The following is a 12,695-nucleotide window of genomic DNA, read 5'->3' as shown; positions in this document are numbered from 1 at the left end:
TCCGCAGACAATGTTTAAGAATATAAAGACAAGCAAATTTGCATGTTGTTAGTGATGTCCACAAAATTTAAAACGGACATCGTGATCTTTCAATTCGGCAAATAAAATGACAAATGCCTAAATTGACTGACTGTATTTCAGCGATGAGGGTACCGATGTGACGCGTTTCACTGCATGCGGATTCGCTTTCGTGCACATATGTTTGACAGAAAACTATCAGACTATAATGAGAACTGCAGGAAAGGGTAACCCAATTCCCAATGGTATAGGCACAGATACGTATTCCAAAACGTCCCACAAGCCTTCGCGCACAATCAGGGTACATTTGGCTCAAACATGATGCCAAGAAAAGCCGCGTGAGGCGCACGCGCGAGGCGTAACGCGTTCGACTAGCAAAAAATAAAAAGCGGATGTTTCAAGAACGAAGCTTTCAAGGTAGACATACCTGAATGACGGCTTTTTCTGTCTGCTTCCGACTAACCAAGAACCGAAACGCCTCCTCTATTTGGATGCCCATGAATGGGGTCGTGCCTAGGGGCATAAGAAAATATCGAACAAAAGAACAGTTCTCATAAGCTTCATTTGTCTTAATGATCTTCTCATCCTCAATTTTAAGGAACTCTAGAAACGCTGTAAGAAACGCCCAGTTCCATCTGCCGACGCTCCACTGGTGTTTACATTACAGAACACAGATATCGGTAACTGTTTGTTCTGACGAATGGGTGAAATTATTCTGTGGCTGATGAAACATTTTTGCACAACAATGAAAAATGAATACGTTTTTGCAATTCAGATGTCACACATAGCCGTCGTTACTGAAAGCAAACTAAGCTTTCATAACGATATCGCTGTAAAGCTGCTCTAATTGGTTGATTTTTACTTTGTGTGACCTCATTTAACGCAGGGAAACAGGAACCCACCAGAGGACAGTGTTTCATGCCTGAAGGAGCCCCACTGACCGTCGCGGTAGACGTTCATGACCAAGTCTTTTTTCAAGATATCAGCACACAGTGCGTCACTTGGGGCAAACGTGGTTCCGCCGTTCGTCTCTTTCAGACTTGCATCATAAATACACCTAAAAATGAAGAACACAAGGTTAGTTGACGTTTTGTTGTGTTCGCACGCTGGTGTACTTCATCACACAGCACGAAACTTCTACACGCGTAATTTACAGACTAATAACTAACCATTCTGATGCTGACACTTCGAAATCCGACCTCGCATAAATCCGACCCCACCCAAGCTTTTCACGGAATGTTCCTCGGTCAATTCCGAAAGGAGGCCTGTTCGATCGACAAGAGTGTTGAAAATAAAAGAACAAAAAAGGAGCGAAATGGCCGCGAATGCACCATGAGTAGAGCATGTAAATCATGCCATACATGATATGAATATTATGGTTTTTCATGTTGCCACCTGTCACTAATGTTCATCATACAGTCTCATCGCGCAATACCAGTTTTTGTGTATATCAAGCTATCGAAACGGCCGCGAATGCACCATGAGCGTGGCATGTAAGTCATGACATACATGGCATGCATGTCATAGTTTTCATGTGACCACCTGTTATTCATGTTCTTCCTACAGTCACATCGCACAATACCAATTTTGGTGCATATCAATCTAGCGAAACGGCCACGAGTGCGCCATGAGCATGGCATGTAAATCATGTCGTACATTTCATGCATGTCATGATTATCATGTTACCACCTTTCATTTACGTTCGTCATACACTGGCGTCGCGCAATACCAATTTTGGTGTACACCAAGCTAGCGAAACGGCCGGGAATGCAACTTGAGCGCGGCATGTAAATCATGACATACATAACCTGCATCTCATGATTTCCATGTTACCACCTCTCATTTACGTTCGTCATGCAGTCGCGTCGCGCAATACCAATTTTGGCGTATCAAGCAAGAGAAACGGCACGAGTGCGTCATGAGCATGACATGTAAATCATGTCGTGCTTGTCATGCATGTCATGATTTTCATGTTACCACGTCTCATTTACCGTCGTCGTACAGTCGCTTCGCGCAATAGCAATTTTTGTGTACATCGAGCTAGCGAAGCGGCCGCGAATGCATCATGAGCGTGGCAAATAAATCATGACATACATGACTTGCATGTCATGGTTTTCATCTTACCTGCTGTCATTCATGTTCTTCATACAGTCACATCGCGCAATACCAATTTTGCTGTATATCAATCTACTGAAACTGCCGCTAGCGCATCATGAGCGTGGCATGCAAATCAGGTCGTACATGACTTGCATGTTATGACTTTCATGTTACCACGTCTCACTTACGTTCGGCATACAGTCGTGTCGCGTAACACCAATTTTGGTGTATATCACGCAAGCGAAACGGACGCGAATGCACCATGAGCGTGGCATGTAAATCATGACATACATGACATGCATATCATGGTTTTCATCTTACCAACTGTCATTCATACTCTTCGTATAGTCACATCGCGCAATACCAATTTTGGTGTATATCAATCTACTGAAACTGCCGCTAGCGCATCATGAGAGTGGCATTTAAATCACGTCGTACATGACTTGGATGTCATGATTTTCATGTTACCACGTCTAACTTTCGTTTGTCATACAGTCGTGTCGCGTAACACCAATTTTTGTGTATATCACGCAAGCGAAACGGACGCGAATGCACCATGAGCGTGCCATGTAAATCATGACATACATGTCATGGATGTCATGGTTTTCGTGCTACCACCTGTTATTGATGTTCTTCATAAAGTCACATCGCACAATACCAATTTTGGTGTATATCAATCTAGCGAAACAGCCGCGAGTGCGCCATGAGCGTGGAATGTAAATCATGTCATACATGACATACATATCGTGATTTTCATGTTACCACGTGTCAGTTATGTTCGTCTTACAGAAATGTCTCGTCATACCAGTTTTCGTATGTATTCCTTCATTTAAACGGCCGCGAGCGCCCCGAGACCACGTCATGTAAATCATGCTGCACATGACATGCGCGTCATGATTTGCAAGTTAGGACCTGTCATTATGTTTGTCATGAACTCTTGTCACGCCGTACCAATTTTGGTGTATATGAAATTAACGGAACGGCCGCAAGAGCCCAAAGGCCGTGGAATGTAAATCATGCTGTTCATGACATGCGTGTCATGATTTTCATGATATGACCTGTCATTTATGTTCGTAATAAGGCCATGTTATGACACACCAATTGTGGTATACATCCGATTAACGAAACGGCCAGGAGAGCAAAAAGTCGTACGCGGATAGATAGATAGATAGATAGATAGATAGATAGATAGATAGATAGATAGATAGATAGATAGATACGCTCAAAGTCGCAGAAGTACGCAAAGAAATGCTTCGCATTTAAAAGTGAAGGCCTTTTTGTAGGACACACGCGCTCATCTGCTGTATCCTCGTACACAACAAACAGATGCTGCCGCGCCCTTTAGAATCTGTCGAATTCCGCGCCTTTTTTTGTAGATTAAGATATGCTTTGTGTTGCACAGATTCAGTGCTGGTGAATGTTGGTATTCAAACGCCCGCAGCTCTCTGTGTTTTTATTTTTTCGCTGCTGTTTCTCAATTCTGTAGATTATGTACGAGCACCCACCTCCCGCTTGCTTTTTTGCAATATACTTGCTATTGTAACATAACTCATTCCTGGCACCTCCCTCAGTGCGAAAGTGTATGAATTCAATGACCGTACCTTTCAACTCCACTCTTGAAAAAGACCGGTCCCTGGCCGAAACGTCTAATAAAATGCACGTGCGCTTCAAATCAATAGTAAATGTAAAAAACAGCGTGAAAAAAGGCATGGCAGAAGCGAGGAAACACACAGAACGAGTGCTTCCTTCGGTTGTGCTACGTCTCTTTTCGCGCTGTTATTTCCATTTACTGATGTATGGCCGCACTTATCGAATTCATATTACTTAGTAATTAGCGTATCAAGAACGCGCATATATATATATATATATATATATATATATATATATATATATATATATATATATATATATATATATATATATATCAATAAAATCAAATCCAATCAAATCAAATATATGAGTATGAGAGGTGGCACTTCAAGAAAACTTCATTTATTACGTCGACGTTTCGGTCAGAGCCTGACCTTTCTCAAGACGAAATGTTCGTGCATATTTCCGTGTTTATATGGACATCAAATGAGAGGGGAAGGAGGTGACAGAGAGAGAGAAGGAGCGGGAGGGTGAAAAGTTTGCTTAGGGCCATCAGGAATGAGGAGTAACACGCCGCCGCCGACAGCGGAGTGCTTCGCGACAGGGCTTATACTTATGCGTCGGCTATTACTCATTGTTAAAAGTCGTCGCTATATTCTGTCCCGGAGGGCTGGACGCAGAGCCGGCTAAAGTTAAAAACAGCCGGTGTGCGATTCAAACTGGCTGACTGGTAAAAAAAAAAGAAAAAAAAAAAGGGGGGGGTTAAAGGGGGGGGGGGGGGGGGGTAAGTGGGTGTCGGTGAGCACTGTTGGCGCGGCGTATTGTATTTTTGTGCCATGCCGAAAGTGTCTTGGCTGTCGTCTAACTTGCCGAGCCTGCTCGTTTGTCTGATAAACGACGCCCGCTTCCAAAGCGAGAACGAACACGTGAGTGACATTAGCGACTTCCGGTCAAGGACGCACTAAAGGAAAAAGAAAGAGGTAAGGGCAAGAAGGAAGGAAGAGGGAGGGCGGGGCTTCCGCTTAGATTGATCGATTGCTGCTTTCTCCAAGAGCTGCACAATACAAAGCAGGGGAAGGTAAAAGACGGCACACATGAAAGGGTGAAAAACACTGCAGATACGATCACCGAAGGCATTGGCTTACACATGCATCTTTGCTGCGTATTTTGTTGGGTTGATATTAGTTTCATTTACAGTACTATTTGCGCTTTAAGGCACGTAAGACAGGAAGAGGACCCGGATGTTCATTTATTCCATGTTCAACGGTGTTGAATTTGTGTATTAAGTATGCTTCACGCTGTTCACGTTCTCTCTGAGAGCGGAAAGTTCCTTGGAGTAGTGTTACTTTAATGGAATCGAAACTGTGACCTTCTGACTTAATGTGTTTGGAAAGGGGAAGGTTCGGTAGTGTGTTCACATGCGAGCGGTGGTTGTTGAATCTGATTCGAAAAGGTGTATCAGCTTGTCCAACGTATTGTTTAGCGCAGATTCCACACTCCAACAGGTAGACAACGTTTGGGGAGTCGCAGTTAAGGTCACCATGTATGGCGTGTGTAAGATTACCATGCGTACTTTCAGCTATCGCGGTTGTTTGCATGTGCTTGCACACCTGACACCTACTTTTCCCGCAGGGATAACAGCCAACTTGTCCTGTTCTTTTTGTTTTAGAGCGGCATGGCCCAAAAGTACAATACGCCGCGTCAACAGTGCTCACCGACACCCACTTAACCCCCCCCCCTTTTTTGATAACCAATCAGCCGGTTTGAATCGCACACCGGCTGTTTTTAACTTTAGCCGGCTCTGCGTCCAGCCATCCGGGACAGAATAGAGCGACGACTTTTAACAATGATTACTAGCCGACGCATAAGTATAAGCCCTGTCGCGAAGCACTCCGCTGTCGGCGGTGGCGTGCTACTCCTCGCTCCTGATGGGCACTAAGCAAACTTTTCACCCTCCCGCTCCTTCTCTCTCTCTCTGTCATCTCCTTCCCCTCTCATTTGATGTCCATATAAACACGGAAATATGCACGAACATTTTGTCTTGAGAAAGGTCAGGCTCTGACCAAAACGTCGACGTAATAAATGAAATTTTCTTGAAGTGCCACCTCTCATACTTATACGGCAACCAAAGGCAACCACTCCTTCAACTATATATATATATATATATATATATATATATATATATATATATATATATATATATATATATATATATATCTTGTCACGCGCGCTTCCTTGCTATGTTTGTGCAACTGGTCCGTTGCACGTGTGATCGCTGTCTTGCACGGGCCGCCCCAGAATATCTGGGAACCTTCCAGATTGTAGTAGATCACTTTTCAAGTTTGCGCACATCACGCGAATAGTCAAGATTATTCTGGAACTAACGCGGCCACCAGCGATAAGGCTCGAATGTTCGATGCCGCATGTATAAAATGCCGGCGCGCCTTGCCGCGGCTCAGTTTCTCGACGGCCGCCGCTCTGTTAGCCGCTATCAGTGTACAGTGTGTATCGCTGTAGTCCGACTTTCCGTTTCCCGGCCACACGTTCGGCCAAATAAAGTTTCATCTGCGGCATCACGATTCTTTCACAATATATATATATATATATATATATATATATATATATATATATATATATATATATATATATATATATATGGCTTAAATGCGGATGAGTAACATTGGATGTCGCCAGGTTATAAGTATAAATGTAGATGCGCCTTACAAGTTTATTTTGTCGACGTTTCGACTGGAGCCAGTCTTCTTCACGACATACCGTATTTATTCGAATCTAGGCCGGCCTCGATTCTAAGCCGACCCCTGAAATTCTCAAGGCCAGAAAAAAAAACCTTAATCATTGTACTCGAATCTAAGCCGACCCTCCCATTTTCGCACATCTTTTTTCCGAAAAAAACACCGGCTTAGATGCGAATGAATACTGTAACATAGCAAAATTTACAGCATATGTGTCCTATTATACCACGTTAAGAGTAGAGGGAAAAGGACGGAAATGAAGGGAGACAGAAATGTAACAAGGAAGGAAAAAAAGAAAAAAACACAGAAAAAATGATGGCAAGAGGGTCAGCGAAAAAGATTTTGCTTAACGCGAACATTAGAGTCGTCGTCTGCCGAGTTTTGAACTTTGAAGACTAACACCAGTTTTCTTGCCCCAATTTTGGTAATTCTTTTTGCGTTCGTCTCATTTTCGTTGGTACGAGCATTGCTGCGCTGAATAAGACAGTCGCAAAAGCGTCGCATGGCCTCTTTAAAGAGATACTGAAGCAAAATTGAAAAATTTTGCGGAAATGCTGAAAATGAATGCCCAGTGGGCGATTACATCGAAAAGAGGTCGTCACTTATAGAACATATCGGTGGGCGGTATTATTTTCTGCGTTTTTTTTGAGCGTGTGCCAAGCCACTTGGCCAATGTGAGTAGGAAGCCGTGACGTTTTGACACCCTCATTCGACAGGTGGCCGGCCGCCGTCTCTCGAAGCGCGCACGTCGTCACATAGCTTCGCAGTATGAAACTATGTTGTACTCCCTATACCAGCGATGACTTCGCCTCTGATGATGTAGAACATTTCAACTTGCCAAGAAATATAACTGATTACGTTTACGAGCCTCCTGTGCCACGCGACAAAGAGGAGGAGGAGGCCGCGGACTTGCCAGTCAGGCAGTCCGGGCCAGCAACGTGGTCCAATGTGCAGCAGAAAAATTATTGTTACGCAGGATGTAAAACGCGTGGCTTCATCAGCTTCTTCCAGACAGAAAGGCAGTTATTACGGCTGAATTGAGGCATCGTAAATCGTCGCTTTGTGTTTGCCTATGCGGTCGGCGTGCGGCCGACCGCATAGGTCCTGACGAATTTAAAAGAAAACCTAGCATAATGCTTGCCACATTACAGCGTTGGTTGAAACTAAATGCACCAGAAATTATTGCGGCGAGAACGAAAGCGATCATTTCTCGCCCAAAGGGTAAGACTGCATTACGCTGTGAATACTTCACTTATAGCTGCAAAAACATATAAATTGTGCTAGCATTTAAAGCTCCTGGTGTATGGCTTACAGAAAAGTTGCTGTGGAGTGTGCATGTCAATTACGAATGTTTATTGGTCTCGCGTTTTATTGGTCTCTTATACCGCAACAATTAAGTTCTTCAAACTAGGGTGAAACTTTGGAGGACGCTTGAGCTTCGCCTTCAAAGTAGAACGCGATAGCGGAATCGGGCCCCCTGCGCAGCGCCTTGTCAACTGCTAGCTTAGCTTCGGCTCTCGGTGCATGTCTCAACCGTGCAGAAGAAAATGAACGTTTGTGCGCGTAACATAGGCTGTTTTAAACTATCCAAGAATACCTGCAAGTAGAGTTGCGCAGTGCCCTCTTCGCCACAATTCTTCCTTTTCGAAATCAGCGAAGGGCCCAATACGCGTCCGTAAGGCAACACGCGAAGCTACGCAGCTTTGATGCTCACTTTCATGACGCTTTCGCTGCTGATGACGGTTAAATATGTCTGATCGCTTTGTAATGGGTGGGCCTTTAAAACACCCACTGGCCCCGCCACGGTGGTCTAGTGGTTAATGGCGGTCGACTGCTGACCCGAAGGTCGCGGGATCGAATCCCGGTCGCAGTGGCTGCATTTTCGATGGAGGCGAAAATGTCTGAGGCCCGTGTACTTAGATTTATGTGCACGTTAAAGAACCTCAGGTGGTCGAAATTTCCGGAGCCCTCCACTACGGTGTCTCTCATAATCATATCGTGGTTTTGGGACGTTAAATCCCAGATATTATTAAAACACCCACTCGTTCAGCAATTCACATGTTTTGACGCCTGGCGGGATTGTACGCTTCTGCCATGCAATATTACATTAGTTAAAGACGCTCCTCCCACTGCGAGACAAGCATATAGTGTTTTTTTTAAGCTCTTTCAAGCAATGGCGTGGTTCTGTGGTCGAACACCTGCTTGCCACGCAGAATGCCAGGGTTCGATTCTTAGTTGAACCAAAGATTTTGATTATTTATTTCATTTGCATCTTTCTCGATTTTTCTGTCATGAACAACGCTGATTTTTTGCGCACAACCAACGACGCCGACGCCGGAATTTCGGCGAAACGAGCTCTTTACGTTATCGCGTTAAAATTGCTGCTTTTCAAATTTTTGTTTACGTCAAAAGTGAATTACTGCCAACTGATGTGGGGCACTGGCACGCACAAAGCCTTACAAGAGCTCTACGTCGTTCAAAAGAAAGCTTTAAGCATATTTCACAAGTTAGCCAGAGATCATCCTTCTGCACAGCTCTTCCAAACTGCCGGTATTCCAAAGGTTTTAATACTTATAACTTAGGCCGAGTTCTTAGATATATGAAATAAAAGATATGTGAAATAATATGAAAGAATTTACCAATGCTAGCTTACAGATATAGCATAGTTAGCCGAATACTCTTCTGTGCATCCCTTTTGACCCAGGAAAATATTCGAAACAAGAACACCACGCACAAATTGCACGCCGAGATGTTGAGAATAACTTTACTCCCAGTATTAATTATTTTACCGCAAAATGGATTTGATATTTCGAGTTGCAAGTCTGCGCTTCATGCTTTCTTCGTGAGCTGATATCTAGAATGTCGGATAAGAACTTTGTTATTGATGTAGTGCTTTTTACTCGTTTTTTTCTTCTCTTAATTGTGCGTACTTGTCGCGTCCTTTTGGTGATCATCTGCTAGGATAATGTATGCCCTCTTTCTGCTTATGCTCATGTGGCGACACACTGCGCACAAACCGGAGCAGCCTCCGCCTCGTCACTCGCTAACCCCACGTGACACGGCTGCATGCTACACCACGTCTCCGATAAGGGACAGCGCCACCGCAGCGTTACCGGAGGCTTACGTCATCGACGGTGGCTTTAAAACCAAGCTGCCAAGCTGGGAAGTCATCATTCCTTCGCTACCCGACTGAGCGCAGCGTCGCTAGGCTCGCCCTGCTGCTACTACGCTAATAAACAGTCGATATGTTTTATGTTGGGATGCGTCCTTCCACTGACACGGCATCCCACATCTGGTGACCCGGACCGCATGCGCATAGCCAAAGCAGACGACGGTGCCTGTGGTGCTCTTCGGCGTCACGGGAAAATACCAGTATGTCGTCAAGGTAAACGAAGCAGAAGTCGAGGCCGCGGACGACTTCGTCGATGAAGCGCTGAAAGGTTTGTCAAGCGTTCCTCAGGCCCAAGCTCATGAAGGGAAACTCGAACAAGCCAAAGGGAGTGATGATTGCCGTTTTCGGGACGTCATCCGGATGGACGGGTATCTGTGTGTAGGCCTTCACCAAGTCAAGCACGGAGAAGACGTGGCAGCCATGAATGCGATGGGCGAAGTCCTGTGTGTGGTGGACGGGGTACATGTCCGGGATGGTGCGTGCGTTGAGGGCACGGTAGTCCCCACAGGGCCGCCAGCCCTCGGTCTTCTTCGGAACGAGGTGAAGTGGCGAGGCCATGCTCCGCGAAGGAATCGCCCGCCGCTCTGACAGTCCATGGGCCTCGCCACTTCACCTCGTTCCGAAGAAGACCGAAGGCTGGCGGCCTTGTGGACACTACCGTGCCCTCAACGCACGCACCATCCCGGACAGGTACCCCGTCCACCACATACAGGACTTCGCCCATCGCATTCATGGCTGCCACGTCTTCTCCGTGCTTGACTTCATGAAGGCCTACACACAGATACCCGTCCATCCGGATGAGGTCCCGAAAACGGCAATCATCACTACCTTTGGCTTGTTCGAGTTTCCCTTCATGAGCTTCGGCCTGAGGAACGCTGGACAAACCTTTCAGCGTTACATATACGAAGTCGTCCGCGGCCTCGACTTCTGCTTCGTTTACCTTGACGACATACTGGTATTTTTCCGCGACGCCGAAGAGCACCACAGGCACCTTCGTCTGCTGTTTCAACGCCTCGACGACCACGGTCTACTTGTCAATACCCAAGAAAGTACGCTAGGCGCTTCCGTCGTCCGCTTCCTCGATGACGAAGTTTCATCTAAGGGAACTCGGCCCTTGCCCGACCGCATCTCGGACCTGCAACGTTACCCTCAACCCACCACCGCTAAAGACATTCGCCGTTTCCTTGGCATGCTGAACTTCTACCGGCGTTTCTTGCCACACGCATCCGACTACCAGGCTCCCCTCCATGATGCTTTGGCTGGCCTACGAGGAAACCAACCCGTCGCGTGGACACCGACGTTAGCGAAAACGTTCGAAGAATGCAAAGCCGCCCTCTGCACCACCACGCTTCTCAACCATCCCGTGCCAGACGCTCCCTTGTGACTCTTCACGGACGCATCTGGTTTCGCCATCGGCGCCGCACTCATGCAACGCGTGGACAACACCTGGCATCCCTTGGCGTTCTTCTCCAAGAAACTCGCAGCTCGGAAAACGACCCCGTCAACCACCAGTTCCGCCGACGAAACCACGACCACCGCCCCGTCAACTTTGCCAGCCTACTACAGAGAACTTCTGGCGATATACGAAGCGGTACAACACTTTCGCCATGTTCTCGAAGCACAGAACTGCACCATCTATACCGACCACAAGCCTCTTACCTACGCCTTCTCTCAACATCGCGACAAGCTCCCACCTGTACAGCAGAACCAACTCTCGTTCATTGCGCAGTTCACCACCCAGCATCCAACATGTCAGCGGGAAAGACGACGTGGTCGCCGATGCGCTTTCACGTGTAGCAGCCATCAGCTCTGTGCAGATAACAGCGGACGTCCTCGCCGAGGCTCAGACTATGGACGTCGAACTGCAGGAAGTTCTCAAGGGCAGGTCCTCACTACTGCTGCAACAAGTCCCCGTTTCAGGGTCCACAACCCCAATCTGTTGCGACATGTGGACAGGACGAAGCAGGCCCTATGTACCCCTGCGCCATCACCGTGGTCTTTTCAACCAGCTCCATAACCTCAGCCATCCCGGTACACGCGCCTCTACACGCCTCGTGGCTGACCGTTATGTCTGGCCCTCCATGCAGCGGGATTGTCGCACCTGGGCGCGCTCGTGCATTCAATGCCAACGCGCTAAAATCACCAGGCACGTCACGTCACCCCTCGGAACATTCCCTCAGCCCTCCGGTCGGTTCGAGCACGTCCACCTCGACATCATAGGAGCCTTTCCCCCGACTGAACCCTATCGCTACTGCCTCACCGCCATCGATCGGTACACTCGATGGCCCGAGGCATGGCCCCTCGAGGGAATCACCGCAGAAGACGTCGCCTCGGCCTTCTTCACCGGCTGGATCGCTCGTTTCCGCGCCCCCCGCCGCGTAACCACCGACCAAGGACGACAGTTCGAGTCGCACGTTTTCAGGCTGCTCGGGCTGACCATAGGTTTCGAACGCTTCAGGACCACCAGTTACCACCCCTGCGCCAACGGAATGATCTAGCGTTTCCACCGACAGTCCAAAGCAGCCATTATGTGCCACGCGGACTCAACCTGGCTCGAGGACATCCCAGCCGTCATCCTCGGTCTTCGCGCCACCTTCAAGCCCGACATCCATGCTACACCAGCAGAGCTCGTCTACGGGGAACCACTCCGTCTCCCAGGTGAATTCCTCGCTGCACTGCCATCCAGCGCTACGACGTCATATCCCACCGACTTCGTCGCCCGACTCTGACGCACCATAGCTGCCTTACGCCCGTCACCTGCAGCCCACCATTGCAAGCCTACACATTTCGTGTTCAAGGAGCTAGCATCGTGTACGCACGCTTTCCTCCGCGATGACACCATCCGCAGGCCTTTCCAACCACCTTACAGCGGACCCTACCTGGTCGTCCATCGCGACAACAAAAACTTCACTCTGCGCCTGAACGGGAACGATGTCCGCGTCTCGATTGACCGGCTCAAGCCCGCATACATCGCCTCGCACGAACCGGGCAGTACCACTCCTTCCAACAGGCATCTATCCACAGCCGCCGCCGACGCCGCAGCCCGCTCCGGTCACGACACGCTC

At 47.6% G+C, this 12,695-nt stretch overlaps 1 protein-coding gene across 1 annotated transcript in view; it reads right to left on the bottom strand.

Annotated features, from left to right (window-relative positions):
• The window catches only part of LOC119391817 (fatty acid synthase), a 168,891-nt gene that overhangs the window by 44,612 nt on the left and 111,584 nt on the right, over positions 1–12,695 (bottom strand). Inside the window, exons 16-17 of the mRNA XM_037659466.2 lie at positions 921–1,075; positions 446–531 (exon numbers count right to left, since the gene is read on the bottom strand). Of these exons, the coding sequence (XP_037515394.1) occupies positions 446–531; positions 921–1,075 (241 nt within the window). The remainder of the gene's footprint in view (positions 1–445; positions 532–920; positions 1,076–12,695) is intronic.

Source organism: Rhipicephalus sanguineus, chromosome 4 (genome assembly GCF_013339695.2).
Source record: "Rhipicephalus sanguineus isolate Rsan-2018 chromosome 4, BIME_Rsan_1.4, whole genome shotgun sequence".
In the NCBI taxonomy this organism is placed as follows: domain Eukaryota; kingdom Metazoa; phylum Arthropoda; class Arachnida; order Ixodida; family Ixodidae; genus Rhipicephalus; species Rhipicephalus sanguineus.
The sequence above is the reverse complement of the archived record's forward strand: the minus strand, read 5'-3'. Positions and strand labels throughout refer to the sequence as shown.